The following is a 21,737-nucleotide window of genomic DNA, read 5'->3' as shown; positions in this document are numbered from 1 at the left end:
AATCAATTACCTTCTCTGTGCTTTCATTTTCCCAATTGTAAACCAGGGCATGGCTGGCCTGACCTGTGTCCCAGCTGGGAAGTGGGCATCAAAAAACTTTAAAAAGGCAAAAGCAAAATCACACAGCTCAGATGCACTGCTGGAAACACTGCAGAGACCAGTAACTAGAGAGACACAAGCAGACCCCTGCCCAGGACAACATGGGTGAGCTGGCTTCATTTTGGTCCACATGTCGAGTGAGAGCTTTGTGAAGAAAGGCCAGGAACAGTGTGGGATAAACAAAGGGCTTACCTGTAAGTCTTTACTGAGTTTTAGCTAAACAACCACAATTCCATCATTATTGGAAAACTTCACTGGGAAGTTTTATCTAAAAAGGAAGTTTTTCAAATTGAAAAATGGATTTTCTTTATTGCTTCATTTAAAAGAGAATAAATAAAACCTTTTCTCCCCCAAGGGAAAACCTGTCCTGCAGGTGATATGGGGGATACTGTTAACTTTTTAAAGCTATTTTGCAGGCCACAATGTCTTAGGGCCAGTGCATCTGAGGGGCGAGGCATTTGCTCCTGTGTCTGGGCCCCAGAGTACCCCAGGCATGCATGTGCCACATCCTTTCCCTACTGCAACTCTGTGGCTTCGGTCCTTTCCCCTGTGCTGGATTTTCAGCAGTCTAAAGACAGGTGCCTGTTATTCATCCCTGCTGTGGGCTCTAGTACATTTTGTAGCTCACAATATATGTGTTTTATAAGTGTTTGTGCTTTCCCTGGCATAAATGTAAAAACCTCTCGAGTGTATACTCGTAACCAGGCAGCTGCCGAGAACACCGGATTCGGGTGGAATGAGCACTGGGCTGGGAGTCTAACCCTGCCCCCAGCTATCAGTGAAATCTCAGCAGTTGGCTTTGGTCCATGGAAACCAAGTGTCCTGACTCATTTAGTCATCTGAATCAACAAATAGTGACCACCTATGCTGTGCCAGGAGATACTGGTATGGGGAAGAGAAACAGATCCAATCTGCCCATGGTGAGGGAGAGAGATGTGGAAACCACCTCCAGGAAATGGAATAGGTACACACCCACTAGCATGGCAGAAATGAAAAGACAGATTGCAATAAGTGTCGATGAGGATGTAGAGAAATTAGAAACTTTATACATTACTGGTGGAATGTCACATGGTGTAGCTACCTTGAAAAACAGCCTGGAAGTTCTTTTAAATGTTAAATACAGGGGTGCCCAAGTGGTTCAGTCAGCTAAGCGTCTGACTCTTGATTTCGGCTCAGGTCATGACCTCATGATTTGTTGAGTTCAAGCCTTGCACTGGGCTCTGCGCTGACAGTGCAGAGCCTGCTTGGGATATTGTCTCTTTCTCTCTCTCCCTCCCCTACTCTCTCTCTCTCTCTCTCTCTCTCTCAAAATAAATAAATAAACTTGAAAAAAATGTTAAATACAGAGTTGACCCTGCAATTTACTCCTAGGCATGTACCCAAGAGAAAAGAAAACATCTGTCTATATAAAAATTTGTACAGGAATGTTCAAAGCAGCATAATTCACAACAGCCAGAAAGTAGAAACAACCAAAATACCCATCAACCGATGAATAGATGAACAAAATGTGCTAATAGACATACAATGAAATAGTACTTGGCAGTAAAAAGGAATGAGATCCTTACACGACACAATAAGAACGGGCCTTGAAAACATTATGCCGAGTGAAAGAAGTTAATCACAAAGAATACATATTGTATGATTCCATTTATATGAAATGCCCAGAATAGGCAAATCTATAGAAACAGAAAGTAGATTAGGGGTTGCTTAGGGCTAGCGGCCCCTGGGGGGGGAGTAGGGGAGGGGAGATTGGAGGGAAATGAGGAAAGATTGCTAGGGGTTACCTTTGAAGTGATAAAAATGTTCTAAAATTAGATTGTGGTGATGGTTGCACAGCCTTGGGACTATACTAAAAAACACTTATGTGTCCAATTGAAGTGGGTAAGTTGTATATGAATTGTATTTCTAAAAAGCTGTTAATAAAAAAGAAGGGACACGCAGTGGATGGATGGATACATCAACGGAGGGAGTCGAGTGGAAAAGCCAGCTGTATTTGTTGGCGTGGTACTTGTGGGAGGCATTAGAGGAGGCTTCCCAGAAGGACTGACTCTGGAGGTGACCCAAGGAGGAAGGGGCACTCTGGCCAGGGGTACTGCACGAGCAAAGCCATGGAGGTGTGCTGGAGCGGGGAAGGGGTCTGATCCAGCAGGCGCTGAGGCACACGGAAGACCAGGAGGATTGGAGGGCTAGGTGGGTGGTGGAAGATAAGGCCTGAAAAGGGAGGGGAGTCTGGGCACAGGGGGCTCACGTTCCTGAGTTAGGCTTTATCCTGCACACCTTCTCTGTGCCACAGGGATGCTGACAGCATGAGCTACACAGTCTTGTTTGGTTCTTAAATTCTGTGCTCCTGTTTCTAGATGCAGATCTTAGCTCTGTCTCTTGGAGACTGTGTAGCTTTTGGAAGTTGTCACTGATGGCACACAGGTAGCACTGGGTGTAAGGGAGGGTGTCTAAGTTCTCGTGCCCGGGGTGATGGGGGCAGGGGGGTGTAGGTGCGGGCTGGGCTGGGGTGGGGGGCAGCCCCATCTACTCACTGCACAGCTGGCCCTCGTCTTCTCCCTGGGCGCAGTCCCGGTGGAAGTCGCAGGCCTGCCCGAGCTGGAGGACTGTCCCATTCCAGCAGGTGAAGGAACTCTCCAAGGCCATCTTGGAGCCCGGGGATGTTCCTGGAGAGCACACAGAGACACATGGCCCTGGTCAGTTCAGGTGGCGCTGTGGGAAGGCTCAGGGACAGCATCACTCTGCCCTGCCCTTCACATCCCAAGGTCTGGCTGACACGCCCGATCTGGCTACACGCAGGGCCAACCAACACCAGGAGGCCACGAGGAAGGCAAAGCCCTAACACCCTGTCCCTAAACCCCCACTTTCTAGTGATGGTGAATAGCAGAGTGGGCCTAGGTAGGTCCACATCCCCCCAGCACTCTGGGGTCCTCCACTGCTGGCTTCAGTGTGCCAGGTGGAGAGCCTGTAGTCTCATCTGCACACATACAGCTATATCCACGAGGTCAGGTTTGGGGCATATCTGGTCCAGTGTATCTCCCACAGTTCTTGACTCCAGATGTACCACTGGAGTGGTTCTAGAAACATACAGCACTTTCTGTTGTTGGACCATCTGTGTGATGCTGAACCTATCTCTCCTCTGTCTGGCCCTCTGTCTCCCCATCTATAAAAGGAGGGATTTTGATGATATTTGTAAGGTCCATCCTGAAATTTTTATATAAATCATAAATCTCATATAAATCATATTATCCAGTGGCAGAAGAGAGAAGGAGCCATTTATAATGAACCTATTAGCAGCTATTTGTTTCTGTGTCAAGAACAATGGGTTATAATAATGAATTAACCTGTGACCCCAGAGAACCAGGGTTAAGTTGGCCTGGACCGGCCTGCCCTGCTAAATGGGGAACTTTGCCTGGAGACCACCTAGCAAGGGCCTGGCTTGTTTTTCTGAGTGTGCCTCCTGCCAGGGAGCTCTTGGTTTGGGGGGATGGGGGCAGCCTTTGGCTCCCGTGGAGATGAGCAGGCAGGGCCAACCCGGGCCGACCCCCCAAGTCCAGTGGCCTTGCACTCTGTCCTCTTTTCTAGCTCCTTCCGCATGGCAGCTGGTGCCTCAGCAGTCTCCCCACCCCCATCCCACCTGCCTCAATGCTCAGCTGGGTGGGGGTGAGGGTGACCAGGATTCCCACTTGGCTGGGTTCCACAGCCTCTCTGAGCTTCATATATGGGGAGGGGGGGATGTTTCTCCAACCCTGGTTGTGAGCTTAGACTCCCCTTTGTTAAATTTCATTTCAGTGCAACCTCCCAGCTGATTGTGATGTGGTACTCTCCAGGTTAGCTCATTGTTAATATCTAAAATTCCGGGGCGCCTGGGTGGCTCAGTCGGTTAAGCATCCGACTGCGGCTCAGGTCATGATCTCACAGTTCGTGGGTTCGAGCCCTGCGTCGGGCTCTGTGCTGACAGCTCAGAGCCTGGAGCCTGTTTCACATTCTGTGTCTCCCTCTCTCTCTGCCCCTCCCCCACTTGCACTCTGTCTCTCTCTGTCTCAAAAATAAATAAACATTAAAAAAAATATCTAAAATTCCATGATTTTCTGGTTCATTTCAGTTGCAACTGAAACTAACATCAAGTCCAGCCTGTTCACATCTAGAATCATCGCTGTACTGACTCAGCACATCTGGCTCTGTGAAGAAGCTAGGCATGTCCTCACAGTACCCATTTCCTAAGTGGGGAAACTGAGTCAGGGCAGCTGAGTGACTTCCCTAAAGCTGCTAAGTGGGGTGCGGACCCAGCCTGTCAGACTGCAAAGCTGCTCTCTCCATCTCACAGGCCAGTCCAGATAAGGCTTAATTTGTCAGTGGTTGGCACATGGCCACCAACGTTCTCAGATGGGCCTCCAGCCTGGCTTGGTGTTCTGTGTAACTGTGGGCATGGAAAACACAGGCCCTGCTTCCTTCAGGGGATCACATCCAAACTTTTTTCCCTGCTCTGCAAGGTCCTCTGTGCTCTGGGCCCCAATTTCCTTTCCTGTCTCACTTCTCACTGTCTCTCTGCACAAACCTGTGCTCAAGCCTCATTTGCTGTTCGTTCCATGCAACGTGGCCCTAGAACATGTGTGTGTGGTCCCATCTTCTTCATTAAGTTGTTCGAGCATCTGTGTGCTGTCCCCCCAGCCCTAGCAAGTGCCTGGCCCCTGCGAGGATTTGTGAAAAGCATGCACATTAGATTACCCTGCCTGCAGTAAGGTGAAAAATGACACGCCCCCCCCCCCAAATAGTCATATCCTAATCCCCCCAAACCTGGAATATGTTCCTTTATGTGGCAAAATGGGGATTAAGGTTCTCTAGATGGGGAAATTATCCGGATTATCCAGGAATGATCACAAGGGGTCTTAAAAGAAAGCAGCAAGAAAGTCAAAGAAAGAAGCAAAAGATGTGATCATGGAAGCGAGTCTGGAGAAGTGTGAAGAATGGGTCACATGCCAGGGAAGGCAGGCGGCTTCCAGAAGCAGGAAAAGGCGAGACAACTTATTCTTCCTGGGAGAATCCAGAAGGAGCTGGCACTGCCACTAAGCTGATGTTAGCCCAGTGAAACTGATGTCAGACTTCTGCCCATAGAGAATAAAAGGGTGTTATCTTAATGTGGTGGTTTGTTACAGCAGCCACAGGAAGCTAATACGCCAGGTAAACCCACTGGCTTTAATACTCCAGCTCCAGTCACTGGCTAAGTCAGCTGAGGCCCAGCATGCATGGCTTTAGATCAACTCCTCTGTTCCATAGCTTGTTTTGTGACCTGTGGTTCTCTGGACTAGACATTCTCTGCCTTTCCTCCCCACACAGAAGAAACGCCCCCACTATCCATCCCTGCACCACAAGACAGCCCAAGACAATGTGTCCACCAAATCCCTTACTAATTCCAACCGCAGGGGCTGCGCAATGGAAAGTCTCCCCATCCCAGTTCCCAAAACTCAACAGTGGGATCAAACTAAAAAGGGAAGGACAGGAGACACAATGCTCATTTTCAAAGGTAAGGTGCCAAATTCATTTTATAGCCTTAATTCTGCGTATGAATTTTCCACTTGTCAGGCTTGTCATCTTGGAAGCTGAGAAACACAGTGCTTCTAGGAGACTGGTTCTGGTCCCCAGAAAGTGCAGTCTCTCTCTCCCCAGGCAGACCTGGAGGAGGGGTGTCCTCCCTGAAGCTTTGACTGGAGGGGATTTTGCTGGGGGTGGCTGTGGACTTTGTCCCAGGAAACAAGAGCACATAGCAAGGCACCTGCCATCATATGTGGCATACCTGCTTCCTGCTAAGGACAGCACTGGGCACTTGACCTGCCTGTGCACTAACCTTACAGCTGCTGGGACAGGGCAGCTCTGTTGTTTCCATTTCATAGGGGGTAGTTCCCAGTTAAGTGAAGGTGAGGCGTGGTGGCCGGCAAATGGCCTCCAGCTGGGTGCTACTCCTGAAAGCAGGCCAGTGTGTCCACTGTCACTGGCGGGCCCGGCCTGCTGGTGACATGCCTGTCCACTCTGCCCCTCCTTCAGGGCAAAGACTTTTTAGGATGACAGGAAAAATTCTCCTTCGTCTTCACTTGTTGATTTCTAGTTTCCCAAACATTTTCTTCTTATGACCTATATGTGACCATTAAATAATTAGGACCTTATTACCCTCACTCTCAGAACTACCAAAGGAAACATAAGCAAAATTAAAAAAAAAAAGTATGGAGCAAATAAAAATTGTGTCATGTTTTATTCCCACCTTATGATTAGGCCTTGCTTTTCGTTGTGTGTTTTCGTGAACACACGCATGTTTCACATGCCAGTTACTTGTCAATCCCTGAATAGGTCTCATACTTTCTTTTACATTCCTTCATTCAAAAAACATATGCCTATTGTTTAGAGTTTGAAACCAGTGTAAAAATAAACAAAAACAATGCTCAGAATTCCACTACCCAGACGCCATCATTTTTAACATCTTGTTTTTGGCCTATGCTTTCAAAGTGCATATAGTTGTGTCATACGTATACATGCCTTAAGATAATGAGGGTTGTATCACAAGCTTTTCTCAGGGTTTAAAAATTCCCCATAAGAAGACTTTTTAATGACTACGGTCCTGTGTGATATGTACCATCATTTATTTAAACGTTATTCAATGACTGGATTGTTAGCCTGTTTATAATAACACTTTGAAGAATATCTTTGAGCATAAACCTTTGCCCGCATTTCAGATTATTTTCATAGGATAGATTCCCAGAAGTGGAATTACTGAATCAAAGAGTATAAACATTTTAAAGGCCCTTGATACATATTGCCAAATTGCTTTCTAGAAGTTAATCCAATTTACACTCTCACCAGCTGTGTTCACACACGCACGCCCCTCTTACTATATCCTGGCCAACCCTGAATATTAGCATGGTTTTTATTTTTAACTCAAAGTATTTCCCTGCTGTTTTATTTGTATTTCTTTGATAGTTAGTGAGCTGGATATTATTCCACATGTTACTAGCTTTATTTTACTCTCAGTGGACTTGCTCACTTCCTTTTGCCCAATTTATCTGTTAGGTTCTTTATGTTTTTTCCTGTTGAAGTGTAGGAGATTTTTTTTTAAGTTTATTTATTTTGAGAGACAGAGAGCTTGAGCAAGGGAAGGGCAGAAAGAGAGGGAGAGAGAGAATCCCAAGCAGGTCCCGCACTGTCAGTGCAGAGCCTGATGTGGGGCTTGAACTTACAAACCACAAGATCGTAATCTGAGCAAAATTAAGAGACACTTAACCGACTGAGCCACCAAGGTGCCCCAATGTGTACGAGACTATTATTTTTTTATTAAAAGTATTTTTTTAACGTTTATTCATTTTTTGATAGAGACAGAGTGTGAGTGGGGGAGGGGCAGAGAGAGAGAGGGAGACACAGAATCCGAAGCAGACTCCAGGCTCCGAACTGACAGCACAGAGCCCGACGTGGGGCTTGAACCCACAGACTGTGAGATCATGACCTGAGCTGAGGTTGGACGCTCAACCGACTGAGCCACCCAGGCGCCCCTGTATGAGATTATTAATAAGGATGTGAAACAATTGGTTATATGTTTGACAATTTTCCCCCAGTATTCCATGTGTATTTTTGCTCTGTTTATAATGTACCTTGATATGCAGGAGTTGTAAACTTGGACATAATCCAGAACTATCCATATCTTCCTTGGTGATTGCTTCTTTGCCTTTTAGCCTTCAAGGCTTTCTTCCACATGGTAGGCAGTGAGTGGGTCACCCTTGGTAGTCTTTGGGTTGTCCTGCCATTGCTAAGGCTGCCCTGGCGTCTGGGAACATCTTCTGCCGACTCACCATCTTTCAGCAATGGGGATCTAGATATTCCTGGCTCATGTGTGACACTTTCATGGATTGTCCCCTTTTCCCCCTTCCATGAACTGTCCTTTCACTTGGGCTTCTATGGCACACCACTTCTTGCTTGAACATGGAGGACATTCTCTTTTTTTTAATTTTATTAAGTTTATTTATTCATTTATGTTGAGAGAGAGAGAGAGAGAGGGAGAGGGAGAACAGAGAGGGAGAGAGAGATAGAGAATCCCAGTTAGGCTCTGCACCATCAGCACAGAGCTGGATGCAGAGCTTGAACCCACAAACTGAGATCATGACCTGAGCTGAGCTAAGAGTCGGATGGATGCTTAACTGACGGAGAAACCCAGGTGCCCCTGATGTGATACCTAGCTGTTTGTATGCCTGTCTTTCTCAGCAAACTGTAAGTGACTTGAAGGGAAGTCTTATCTACATGAGTTCCCAACAGTGCCCTCTACAGAGATCTTCCCATCCCAAAGTTTGGAAGTTGAACTGAAACTGTATTTTCTGGGGCAGGTATTACTATGTTCATTTTATAGTTGAGAATATGAAGATTCCAAGTGCTTGCATGGCTTGCCAAGAGACTGAACACTTTGTTTTCTATCCTTTGTACTGTGGACACCCCCCTGGGCGATGTGTGTCATCAGGAACAGTGACAGGGAGTACAGAAGGGCAGGAAGCCAATATCCCTCCCCTTCGAACATAAGCCTCCACAAAGGAGGGGTCCAGTAGCTGGAAGGGAGTTCTGCTTCCACCCTCTAGATGCCCCCGAGTTTATCCCCAGGAACTCTCTGCTGCACAGCCGCAGCCCAGAGAACTGTCTGCTTCAGCCCTGCTTCTATCAACTCCTCCAATCTCCCTCCCCTGGCTGGAGGCTTCCAGGCTCCCTGATAGCTTCCTCCTCTGTACCATGGGGAACTTTATGCCTGTGAGAGATTCAATTAGATGGACGCCTGGTACTCTGATCTCTACTGCCAGCCCAAACTCAAAACTAATGAGGCGCAACAGGAAACAACCGCTCTGTCTTCCCAAGTTCTTTTCTTTATGGGGCCCATAAATTCCAAGGAGGAAAGTACCCTTGGTGAATGGTTTTAATCAAGGGCCTGAGTTTCCTAACAGCATCCCCTCTGTGGCTGTGAAATGGTTGTTCCAATGTGTGGAGTAGGTAAGCCCGAGGGCCTGGATGATCACAGCCTGCTCCAGAGCAGTAAGGAAGGAGCTTCCTGATGGCACTTCATGACCGCTTCTGGCCATGGTGTCAGTGATTCCTGGGAACCACTGAAACACCAATGTCATAATCACAGAAAGATTATGGAGAGCTGAGATCAAGTCACTCTGGGGAGAGTTGGTGCTTAAGGATTTTTGGTTAATAAGGGTCTTCTTTTCTGGGAATGTATTTATTACCTTTGGAAAGGCAGTTCTTTCCAGAATGACATCAAAGGCACTGGAGGTAGTAAATTGTCTACCATTCCCTACCCTTCTATAGCATTTTAACAACTTGCCATGTGCTTTCCTAATCCTTCTTTGTTTGAACCTCATAAACAACTGGCAGAACATTTATTATTATCCCCATCTGATTAATCAAAAGAATGAGGATTTGAGAGATTAAACAATGTAGAGAGAAATTCTTTTTAATCAGTAAGGTACAACAAAATGCAACTGGTTACTTGCTAGGTGCTTTGCCTGAGGTCTCACAGCTAGTAAATCACAGGGGAAATGCCCAGAACTGGGTCACACGATCCCAGGTGGAATCACTCTCCAAGGACTCAGATTCCATTACCTTCTGGAGCAGCTCCCTAACTGCCCATGGGAGTCACTTGGGCAGTTAGAAATACTGTTGATGTTCAGGCCCCATCTGAATCAGTGAAATCAGTCTCTCTGGAGGAGGGTCCCTTGGCCCCGGTGATTTTAGAAGCTTCCCGGGTGATTCTCAAAGGCATAGGTTTGAGAACCACTACCTTGGAGGGCTGGAGGATCTGCCCCTGAGCATCTGCGTGTCTCAGGTGGATCCTTTACCTCCATGGTTCTCCAGCGCCCCCTTGGTACAGTGAGAGTGTAACTTCAAATCCAACCTCCAAGACCCCTTCCATATTTGACATCCTGATTCTGGGGTTCTAGCAATGGTTGTTGGCGGCTCTCTGGCAAAGGTTGATTTGATATAGTTGGTGCCATCTTTATTAATGTTCACCACTTAATTCCTCTCCCCTGAAGTCTGATGCCCTGCTGGGTAGGCATCTTTACCGAGCCACTCACTTGCCCAGCAATCTTCCCTTGGTTGCCTCATGTTGGCTTTTCCTGTCTCAGTCATCTGTCATCTCCACCCTGGAACATCTCTCCTGAAACAGCAAACAGAATGCCACGTTTGCCCATTTATCTCCTCTGTGGATGTAGTAGAAACAAGTTCAGATTTGCACGAGAGACATGTGTGTCCCAGGTCAGGTACATGAGTTGATCTTCTGCACCATGGGGGACTTAGTGAGTTTGCTCCCTGGGAATGACTCCTTTTCCCTAATTGTGCATTCAGAACAGACACCCATACATGCTCACCTCCTTCAGTTACGTCTTGGAGATTTGATGCCATGGACACAACTCTCCTAACTCAAATTTCTTTTTTAAATGAATGTCAAATTTTAGGGCGCTTAATTAATTTTTAATTAAGGTGATTTATGTGGCATTAAAAAAGGCACATTTGTATCAGCTTTTGGGCCGTCTCCCACCTGCTTGCTCTTGCCTAACCGATGTCACTCGTTAAAGGGCGAAAAATTGAGTGCTGTGTCAGCGAGAAGGGGGTCTTGTTTTTAAATTAAAGAGAAGGGGAGATGATGTGTGGGGAGGAGGCTGGCTTCCAGAGGGCAGGGAGGTCAGGAGCGGGGCTGGAGCTGGAGCCCAGGAGTGGAACAAAGCTCCCACCTGCTGGTGGAAACTTCATGTTTTCCAGGACAAGGAGAATCTAGTGCTCAAGGGTAAATAAGCCCAGAGACATGAAAATGGATGGTGACATGATAAGGATGTGGTCAAATAGTGTGCACAGACTAATAGCTGCTGCCACCACGCTGATGTTAATGGGGGTGTTGGAAGGCCTGCGGACTGTGTAAATTAAGCCTGGCAGAGGCCAGTCTTGCTGAGGGCTTTGGGCCTCGTAAATTGTAGTTGGACAACCTCATTAAAGAACTGGCATCTTGGGCTCCTACTCAAAATGCAAACTGGTGAGGAGAGGGCCTGAGTATTGAGGGCCCCAGTGGGCTGGGTAAGAAAGCACCCTGCTGGGAGTCAGGAGAGCTGGTTGGAGGCCTGACTCTGCCACTAGGCCTCAGAGGTCACGAGCATATCACTTCTCTGGGCCTCAGTTTCCTTGTTTGTAGACCCTCTGCAGCCAGCCATTCACATTCACTGTGGGCTTAGGCTACTGCATTGATGGTGTGTCCACAGAGCCTCTGCATCAACATCACAGAGGAACTTGGTAATCATGTTGCTTCCTCACTGCAGACCTACAGACTCAAAATATCTGGGGGTGAGACTTTGGAACCAGTGTTTTCTATAAGCTCTCTGGGTGACAAGTGGTACACTAAAGTCTGAGAACCTCTAGGGTTGGAGGAATAAATGGATCTTCAGTTCCTTGTCCCCTGGAGAAATCCGGAGCCTCCCAGCACCACCCATTCTCTCACCATGACAACTTCCTCCTTGGTCCAGGGTTCTTAGGGTTCCCTTCGCACCCAGATTCCATTTCTATTATCGTTCCAGCAGGCCCAAGGCATCACTAGCTAGTGGTGTGAACTCTGACACAGTTTATAGGGCCTCTCCCTTCTGTAAGTTGCGGATGCTATCTAATTTACAGGGTTTTTGTGAGGACCAAATGAAACTATACACATAAAATAGTACGTGGGTCTCTTATGAGCTAATTTCAGAGAACAACCCAGGGTGTTGGGGAGAATTGGCCATGGAGGGTGAGTGGGAAGGGGACAATGATGGGGTTGAATAGGCCAAATCTTGGGGTCAGACAATACCTTTGGGAATCCCTCATATCCCACAGTAGAGCTGAACATCTACAGGGCCAGACCCTTCCAACAAAGCAATGACAGAGACAAACCCAATAGTAACCTGCAACACAAATAATAGCTATGAAAAATAATTGCAATGATGAATTTTCAAGATTATTTATCTCTGGAGTCACCCCGCCACCGGAGTTAGCTTTCTGAGCCCAGTTCCCTTTAGGTCCTAATCCTAAATTTTTGCTGGTTTCCATGGCATTCAAACCAAATTGAGGCTTTGCGCTCCTGCCACAGCCCACGTTCTCAGCTCCACTGTGTTCTTTTGTATCTAGCCAAACACCATGACTCACAGTTTCTTGAACATGCAGCCATGGCTACAACCTTTGTATAACCCTATTCTGGGGTCCAGAATCATCTTCTCTACCTGAGCAATTCCTCCTAACTCAGATGTCACTTTCCCCGATTACTTGTTCATCTTCCCTAAAGAAAGACACTTGCCTCCCCCAGGGGCACGCTGGTAATCGCTCCCTACCTTTAACTGTGCACTCACTTACCCTGTTGGGTGATTATGTCTATGTTGTTAGTTTCTCTCGCTAAATTCTAAATTCTGTGAGGCAGGGGGCCTGTCTTGTTTTTATCTCCCAGAGAGTGCCTGGCACACAGCAAGCACTAATGAATGTATGTTGAAGGAGCGCAGAATAGATCACCAAATGTAAGTAGAAGAATGGAGTGAGGTGGAATTTTCTTGCATTCTGGAAATTGCTAATTCCTTTAGGTTACACTGTAGACATCTCCCCTACCCTCCTCTCTGCCTCATTCAATTTTTGGTTTATTGAACAAATGTGTTCAGAGCTTCTACAAACAGCTGGCACTGGGGTTAGGAATAGTGAACAGAGGGGAACATGGGTGACCTAGTTTGACAGGTGGGCTGCATGAGTCCTCTCTGGGGAGGTGATATTTGAGCTGACACTGAAGGATCTGAGAGAGTCAGCCATGTAAAAAGGCTGTGGCAGAGCAGGAACGGCAATGCCCAGGGTGGGAGAAGATGCTCATGACTAGAAATAGAGCAAAGGCCGGTGTGGCTTGAACGGTCACAGAGGGTCAGGAGGGCCACGGGGAGGAAGGCAGAGGCCCAACCAGGCAGCACCTTGTGGGCTGAAGGAGCGTGGAGTTTGCTTAGGGAGTTTAGACAAATCTCAAATTGTTTTCCAACAATCTGATTCATTTTTAAAAAGAGCATTCTGAGCAATTTAGAGAGAATGGCTTGGAGAGGCAACAGAACTGGGAAAACCAGTTTGTAGGCTGTGGAAACCGCCCAAGCAAGTGATGAAGGCAGCATGTGTGAGCCTGGTGACAGTCCTGGAGCTGGAAAGAATTGAGTGACGTGAGTTTCATGTTGGAGGTGACCCTGGCAGAGCCGGCCAATGGTCTGGAGGTGAGGGGGAGACAGGGACACCAGGGACAGCACTAGGAATGAACTATGGCTGCTATATGACATGATAGAGCCACTGAGGGTTTGTTTCAAAATCCCAATTCCTCAGACAAAGTCAGTCTCTGTATAAACTTAGGGAGAAACACAAAGATTTGTGTAGGCCAGAAGAAAGCAGACTGTGTTTTGTTTTCATGGCTGAGCTCTCTTAAGAAATTAAAAAATTTCTCATCCCTTTGTACCCTCAACAGGCCCTTGATTTTGTTGCCTGGACCTTTCCCCAAGGTTTCTCTATGCGACATTTATCTTCATTGCTTTGCTGAAAAGACCCAGCAATAATTTTATTTTTAATATTATAAATGACCTCTGTGCACATTTACCATTAATCTCCCTGAAAAGCGGTGATATTTAACCATTCTGCACCACAGCACCCCATATAATATGTCGTTTTCTCCTCTTGTTTGTTCAGTAAGCAGTGAACAATTCCAGTAGTGCCTTGGAGAATTAGTACTAATCACAAACAAATTATAGCTACAACTGAGACCACAGGAGGGACTGCGCAGTAGAGAAAGCTGTTTGGAATGGAGAGCAGAGGTGAGTAGGGATCATTCGCACCATGGGGTGTGGACAGGAGGACTGATCAAGTAGAACAGCCTCCTGAGGCAACAACTCCAGTGAAGGGGGCTGGGTGGATCCAGCCCCTTGAAGATGGGAGGTCACCTTGCTTCCATTCGATCCGTGGAAGCTGTGGTAGAAGGAATGGCAGATTGATGAAGAGACAAGAGAGCCACTGGGTGCTGATGCAGATATCAATCATGTTAATAACAACTACCACCCTCACCATTTATTGAGTGCCTGTCATCTCCTAGGTACTGTCTTAACAGCTATATACATTATTTTATTTAGATCTACAGCCACATATGAAGTAGTTATTATCTCCATTTTACCGAGAAGGAAACTGGGACCCAAGGATTTGTAAAAACATTCCCAAGGTCATAGAGGCAGGATTTTATGTCTACCTGACCCCAAAGCCCATGTTCTTAATCAGTATGCTAGACCCCCCAGGTGGAAAGGCCATGCTAGAAGTCCCTGGAATAAATAAAGAAGGAAGATCACGGGCTGCAAGCAAGTGGGGCACCAGAGAGAGAATGCATGCAACAGGTTGGAGACCGAGGCCAGGCAAGCGAGTTGGCAGTCTCAGAGAACTGTGGAGGGGTACAGAGAGAAGCTAGCTGGGATTCTGGACTAGATTCTAGTTCCTCAAAGGGCTGGCAACACGTTTTTAGGGAAATGATGAACCTAGGTAGGTGCTAAGTCAGGGTCTAGGCATGGGGAAAGAAGATGGGACCTGAATATCCAGATTCATGGCTTGTACTGTGGGCCAGGCAAACATCTCTGTCAGGAATGTTTGGGGTCAAATACTTAAGGACAAGTACTTTGTAAACCACTGAGTGCTAGAAAACTGTTAAGATTTTATTTTTATTATTAAAACATTTGACATTTATACAGGATCTCACCAAAACCCTAAGAGGTTCACTACCTCACCTCCACATCTTTACTGAAATGTTAACTTCTCAGTGAGGCTTTCCTGGTGACCTTATTTAAAATCTCTCCCCTGCTCTCACCCTAGACACTTTCTATGTCTCTTCTCTGCTATATTGTTTCTCCTTCTACTTACAATTGGGCAATATACATTTCTCTTATTAGTTCCATTGCTTGCCACTCTCCTACTAGCATTGGAGGAATGGAATCCCTAGTTCCTAGAACCGTGCCTAGCAAATAGTGCGTGCTCAGTAAACGTTTGCTGAAAAGAAGAGGTGAATACATGTTTTTAACAAGTAACTTTGGGCAATGGATTCACATGCAGGATTTATGTTTTATTCACAATTACAATTGGTATTTCAGAGAAAAATTGGTATTTCAGAGAAAAAGGCCATTCACTGAAGAGACACTTCATGTGTACCCAACCCCCATGGCTACATGTGTACAAAGTTGGGATTTGTCCATATAAAAAGCAAATCATGTAGAAGCTCATTGCAGTGGCTGTGGCATTCCCTGTTTCTAAAGACCTCGCTCAAGTGCTGCCAACCTGTCCAGGATGATGGCACTCGTAAGCACAATGGAGCCCTAACTAGGGAGGTAATGAAGCTGGAGCAGGCGGAGGCTGCTGGAAGCATCAGATACAGAGGAGAGAGGTGATGGTCGATTCACAGTAAGGAGTGAGACTGTCAGAAAGTACTTCCCATTTGAGGCTGCGATCAGCCTGCAAGCTCTCAGTGTTCAGTGGATAGGCTACTTCCAGCCAGAGTCAAGAGGAAGCTCTGTTTCCTCGGAGGAAATGTGAAGAGCTTCTGGGTTATTCAGTTTGTTAAGCAAAGACATCTGGAAGGGGGATAGAGTCTCCTATGAAAAGATCAAGGTCACTTGCTCTGGCTAGGAGTCAAGAATCACTTTGAATTTTTTTCATTTTTAGTTCTTTTCTAAGACTCTCATCTTAGAGTCTGACCTTCTCAGAACCACAAAATTGAGAGAAACCTGGTGAAGAAGGAAAGCTGGGTAACAGGCAGGGAGGAAAGATGAGAAATAATTAAAAGATGAAATAATATGCAGGGAGTACCTACTGTGTATCAGCCTTTTTTGGTGTGTATTATCTTTCACCTGATTCCTTACATGCACACCACTGAAATCTACAAGAAGTGAGTGATTTAAAATGGTCATTATATATATATATATATATATATATATATATATATACACACACACACACACACACACACACACACACACACACACACATATATATAAAACAAACTCTGGCAAGATGTGGAGAAGAAATTGAAACTTCTGCACACTGTTGGGAGGAACGGAAAATGGCTTAGCTACTATTGAAAACAGTATGGTGGTTCCTCAAAAAATTAAAAGAAAATCACTACATGATATATACAATAGTATATATACATAATACAATATTATAATCCTTCAATAGGAAGGAGATCCTGACACATGCTACAACATGGGTGAACCCTGAGGGCACTATGCTAAGTGAAATAAACCAACCACAAAAAAGAGAAATACTGTATGATTCCACTTATGTGAGCTAACTAGCATAGTCAAATTCATAGATGGAGGGTGGAATGATGGTTTCCAGGGACTGGAGGGGAGGGAAAAATAGGGAATTGTTTCATGAGTACAGAGTTTCAATTTGCAAGATGAAAAGGTTCTGGAAATTGGTTGCACAATTTTTTAACTACTTTTACAATTTTTGACTACGTTTAACACCACTGAACTGTACACTTAAAAATGGTTAAGATGGTCAATTTTATGTTTTATGTTATGCGTGTTTTACAATGATTAAAAAACAAGATGACTGATTATGCTGGCCTTCAGAATAGGCCCTAATCCAGATGGCAGGGCAAGAGGACATCAGTGGGGCCTAAAGAGAAAGCCTGTTGCTGTGGCCTCTCAAGGAGTTCAGGTTCTTCTTCTCTTTCTTCTTCTTTTAAATACCCCTTCTGTTTGGCTTCCAGTGGAATAAGATGGCATGTGAGGCAGTGGATGCAGCCAGAATGCACTAGTCTGGTGGTGAGGGTGCCTCAGATCTTCCCAGACATTGCCAGGTGCTAGGCCAGTGATGCTGGAATGGACATGTGCCTTCTCTGGGCCTTAGTCTGGTTATCTGTGAAATGATGGCTTAGACCAGGTGAACTCTAAGGGACCTTTATTCCCCCAACCTGAGGGTTGAGGTCTCAACTAACAACAGGGAACAGGGGAGAAGAGTTCCATACGTAGGAAGAAGGAGCAGGATGGGTTCTTGTGGGGGAGGGCACACAAGAGTGATAAATGTGGATGACAATTTGGAAAAGTTATGGGGACACTCCCAGCTCAGCTAGAATCCTCTCAGCACCCCACTCTTGGTATTAAATGTGGGGCATGTCACACAGAGGGCTGCTTCAGGCCCAGCTGGTCTCTGGGCACACAGGGCTCCACTTCCACTTTTATGAGTATTCCCTGAACACTCAGGGGGGGTTTCTACTGGTTACTGTATGCTTGAGAGTAAGTGCTACTGAATTTACAGTTTCATTTGGAAAAAAACAGGTGAGGAAGAGACAGGACTTGATGGGCCAGGTCTGTGAAGAAACCTACAGGATTGTTCATGCCCATGGGTCTTGGGCAGGCCTGCCCAGTCACAGGGGCACAGACACACGTGTCCTCTCAGCTCAGGATGGGTCCAGAGAGGAAAACAGATCTTCCATGGAACTCCTAGGTCCAGGGTAACCTGTTTTGAATGGACCCAGGGGAAAATTTTTTAATTGTGTCACTGTGCTGAATCCTCACTGATCTTTGTAATTTGCTGAGCATGCACAGAAGCTAAGAAATAGGGCTGGTTTTGGAGAGAGAGGAACCAAATTTGAATTCTGACCCCACTATTTGGTCTTGAGCCGAGTACTCCATTGTCTTGAGCTTCAGCAATTACCTTACAGGGTTCTTTCCAGGCTTAGAACGACTGCAGGTAAGCATGAGTGTCCAGTACATAGGAAGAGGTTAATAATGGAAACTGAAGAAGAAAATACAGTCTCCACTCTTGAGCCCATCTTGTATGTTGGGGCAGGTATGTGGGCAAATAATAATATACCAATAATTATGCCAATAATAATAATAATAATAATAATTATTATTATTATTAATATGGTAAGTGCTAACATAGGTGTTGTGATAGTTTTACAATGTATCTGCAATTTCTTTCATAATCCTCTTGAGAGGATTACTGAGGGGTGGGAAATCTCTTGTCTCTTCCTCTTGAATCTAGGCAGGCTTATGACTGCTTAGACCAATAACACATGATAGAAACCACCATGTGACTTTTGAGACTAAATCATACAAAGCTATGCACCTCCCACCTTGCCCATGGACATTTGGCCTTGGATCCCAGAGTTTCCATGTGAGGGATTTGACTCCTCCAAGGCTGTCGTGCTAGAGAGGTCAAAGCCGGGCACTCCAGGGACAGACCCAACTGAGCCCAGCTTCCCTACCAACTTTGCAAATGCAGCAGATATGTAAGCAAAGCCATCCTGGACCCTGCACACGAGTTGGTCTGCCAGCTGAATGCTCCTACATGACCTCCATCAATGCCACATGGTACAAAAAAGTTACCTAGCTAAGCCTTGCCTGAATTATTGTCCCGCAAAATATAATAGTTGTTGTTTTAAGCAGCTACACTCAGGAGAATTTGTTATTCAGAAATAGATTACTGAAATGTATGAATGATAGGCACAGAGAGGAAAGATGTCTAACTCTGGGGCAAAGAAAGGCTCAAGAAAAGAGTTGATGCTTGAGTTGTGCTCAGCATCAAACATGGAGGAAGGACAAGGAGACACCAGGAAGAGGATGGTGCGCTCAGAAAACAGTAGGATGTCTGGGTGAGCCCCAGTACGAGCTGGCCATGGGGCAATCTGGAAAAATAAGCACGAAGCAATTCATGAAAGCCTTGAATGACATACCAAAGAGTTCAGACTTTAGGCTTTATATGCATTATCTTATTAGACCATTCAGCAACTACATGAAGTAACTGCTGTTATCTCCATTTTACTGAGAAGGAAACTGGGATCCAAGGATTTGTAAAGTAATTTGTGAAGTCATAGAGTAGTGGCAGAGCCAGGATTTGAACAGGTCTGCTTAACTCTGAAGCCCATGCTCTTAATCAATATGCTAGACCCACCAGGGTGTAAGAGATCATTTTAGCAGCCTCAGGAATAAATCAAGAGGGAGGATTGTGGACTGCAAGCTCATAGATGACAAAGAATATCCAAAATACTTCAGAAAGAAATAGAACCAGAGCAGAAGACAGGACTAGGACCATGTCCTAGAGGGGTTTGGAGAAAGGTGTGGGGTGGAGAGGGGAGGCGGTTGGAGATGCTGGTGGTCAGAGGGCCATCGCAGGAGTTTGGGGAGGCCTGGGTCAGAACAGGGCTGTGGGTGGAAAGGAGGGGGCTGGTGAGAACTATACCAAAGATAGAATCAGGACTATAGGATGGTGGAGGAAGTACCAGATGGCACTGAGGTTTAAGCATGTGGGAAATGGTGGACCTTCATCTGCAGAGGCAGATAAGAGAAGCAGGTGGCTGCCAGCTAGGACTGCACCAAGGGGCAGTGACATGGATCACTCCATTCCGTCCTGTGGCAGGGCCTCCAGAGCCTTGCAGGAGGCCCAGGAGGCAGGACTACATTGGCGAGCTTGGGAAGTGCTGGGAGGACTCTGACTGGGGCTTGGGGTCGTGTGTCCTGATGGTCCTGAGGTCAGGCGGCATTCTGGGAAGGCACGCTAGCAGCAGAAGTGTGGAGAGAGAGCCTTGGAGACCCAGCTGGCTCTGGTCCTCATTAACTTGGTTACCCTCTATAAGCTTCTCCCTGTTGCCCTCCAGTCTTTGGGGCTCTGAGAACAGATGGCTCTGCAGGCCCTCCTTACCCTGTAGTCACCACAAAGGTTTATGTGTTGCAGATTCTTAGTGAAGTCGGGACTGGACTGCAGACAGAGGGATGCCTTCTTTCTTCCCCTCCTCTGCTCTAAGGGTCTGTCTCTTCCTCCACACCACCTGTACTGTATGCCAACAGTTCTTGAAGCCAGCCATTCCTAGCGTGGCTGTGTCATGGAACTTCCTCTTCTGTAAAATGGAGACAATGTCTTTCTCTTTTGCAGGGTAATTGTAAGGATTAAGCAGAATTTAGGAAAGCAGTCAGAGAGGCTGGACCATAACATTTTCCTCTCCAGTCCTTCCACCTGGGACCCCATCTCACCAATGAGGAGACTGGGCACAAAGCTCTGTTCTGAGCTCTGACTAGCAGCCATTGGCCTGCCTTGTCAGCTGAACACTCTGGGCAGATGAGAGCCGCCTCCTCTGCTGGGCACACACCTGCCTCTTGGTGGACGAATGCAGGCCCTGGCTCCAGACGGTGCTGCCCTGTGCTGGCTTTCCCTTGTGGTTTTCTGTTGAAGTGTTTGGCACAGCAGAGGGGAGAGGGCAGGTGCCAGGGGGACGGGAGGATGCTGGCTCAGATGCCGGGGTTTGGGCATCTCTGCAGTCTGAGCCTGGAATGTGAAGCAGCAGCAGAGCCATTTCTGGACCTCCCTGGAACATTGCCGATGTGCTGGCAGGGCAGCCTTCTTGCCTATTGCAGACTCCGGGCCAAGGACCAGCACCACCCGAACAGTGTTGATGACTGGAACTCATCCAAGTCATTAACAGAGCCAGATCTGCTGGGCTGGGATGTCTTATGCCAAAAGTAGGCTCAGCAAAAAAGACCCTTAGGAAGATACTTGAGCACTAAACTTCTTTGAGCTAAGCGGCCAGCCTACTTCCTGCAATGGTCATGTCAAACTTGTGAGATCTCCTGTCAGTGGAGGGGAGAAGGAGGGAGAGAATGGGCAAGGGTAGGCCTGGTGAACTAGTTCAGCACATTCAAATATTACGTTGGAGGGCTCAACATGCAACTCTTTGAAGTGTCAGAAAGGAAATGGAGGTGAGAACCCCTCATCAGAACTTCCCATAAATATGTCCGTTTTACTGATGGTAACGTTACTCTCTTCAATGAGAATAAACTAACTCAGGTCTTTGCAAATAATAGATGAAAAGCTGATATTATTTCTGCATTGTTCAAAAAAAGGATTTGAGGTGGCCTGTAATGACATATAATAAAAGCATATGAATAAATGAATCAGGCTGATCTAAGGGTGATATTTTAGTGCAAAGATGCCATCAAATTTCTACATGATAACCAAAGGTTAGCTAAAGTACATTTCTGTGCTTCCTAGCAGCCAAAGCCAAACGGCAGAGAGGATCAGTTATAAGATTCACACTGTTAATAGGAAAATGAATGTGATTCCTGACATAGAGCTCTAAGAGAAATCATTTTGTGGGTCTTCATAAGTGTTATGGATGACAACATCCTCACCTGCATGTGTATAGAAATACAATAGCATGGGAAAGCCTGGGTGGCTCAGTCAGTTGAGTGGCTGACTTCAGCTCAGGTCATGATCTCATGGTCTGAGTTCAAGCCCCAAGTTGGGCTCTGTGCTGATAGCTCAGAGCCTGGAGCCTGCTTCAGGTTCTGTGTCTCCCTCTCTCTCTGCCTCTCCCCTGCTCGCACTCTGTCTCTCTCTCTCTCAAAAATAAATAAACATTAAACAATTTTTAGAAATCAATGGCATGTTCATTCTATTTTGTATAGGGCTATGAAGCACCTAAGTGAACTGAGGGTTAGATTGAAAAGTTTGGGGCTCCATCACACCAGCCAAGATTTAAAAATAATATTCGGGGGGCGCCTGGGTGGCGCAGTCGGTTAAGCGTCCGACTTCAGCCAGGTCACGATCTCGCGGTCCGT

At 46.4% G+C, this 21,737-nt stretch overlaps 1 protein-coding gene across 3 annotated transcripts in view; it reads right to left on the bottom strand.

Annotated features, from left to right (window-relative positions):
• The window catches only part of ALK (ALK receptor tyrosine kinase), an 815,814-nt gene that overhangs the window by 124,167 nt on the left and 669,910 nt on the right, over window positions 1-21,737 (bottom strand). For all 3 annotated transcript variants that reach the window (XM_045054731.1, XM_045054732.1, XM_003984359.6), the window contains one exon: window positions 2,634-2,765. In XM_045054731.1, the coding sequence (XP_044910666.1) occupies window positions 2,634-2,765 (132 nt within the window). The remainder of the gene's footprint in view (window positions 1-2,633; window positions 2,766-21,737) is intronic.

This window comes from Felis catus, chromosome A3, assembly GCF_018350175.1.
Source record: "Felis catus isolate Fca126 chromosome A3, F.catus_Fca126_mat1.0, whole genome shotgun sequence".
In the NCBI taxonomy this organism is placed as follows: Eukaryota; Metazoa; Chordata; class Mammalia; order Carnivora; family Felidae; genus Felis; species Felis catus.
The sequence above is the reverse complement of the archived record's forward strand: the minus strand, read 5'-3'. Positions and strand labels throughout refer to the sequence as shown.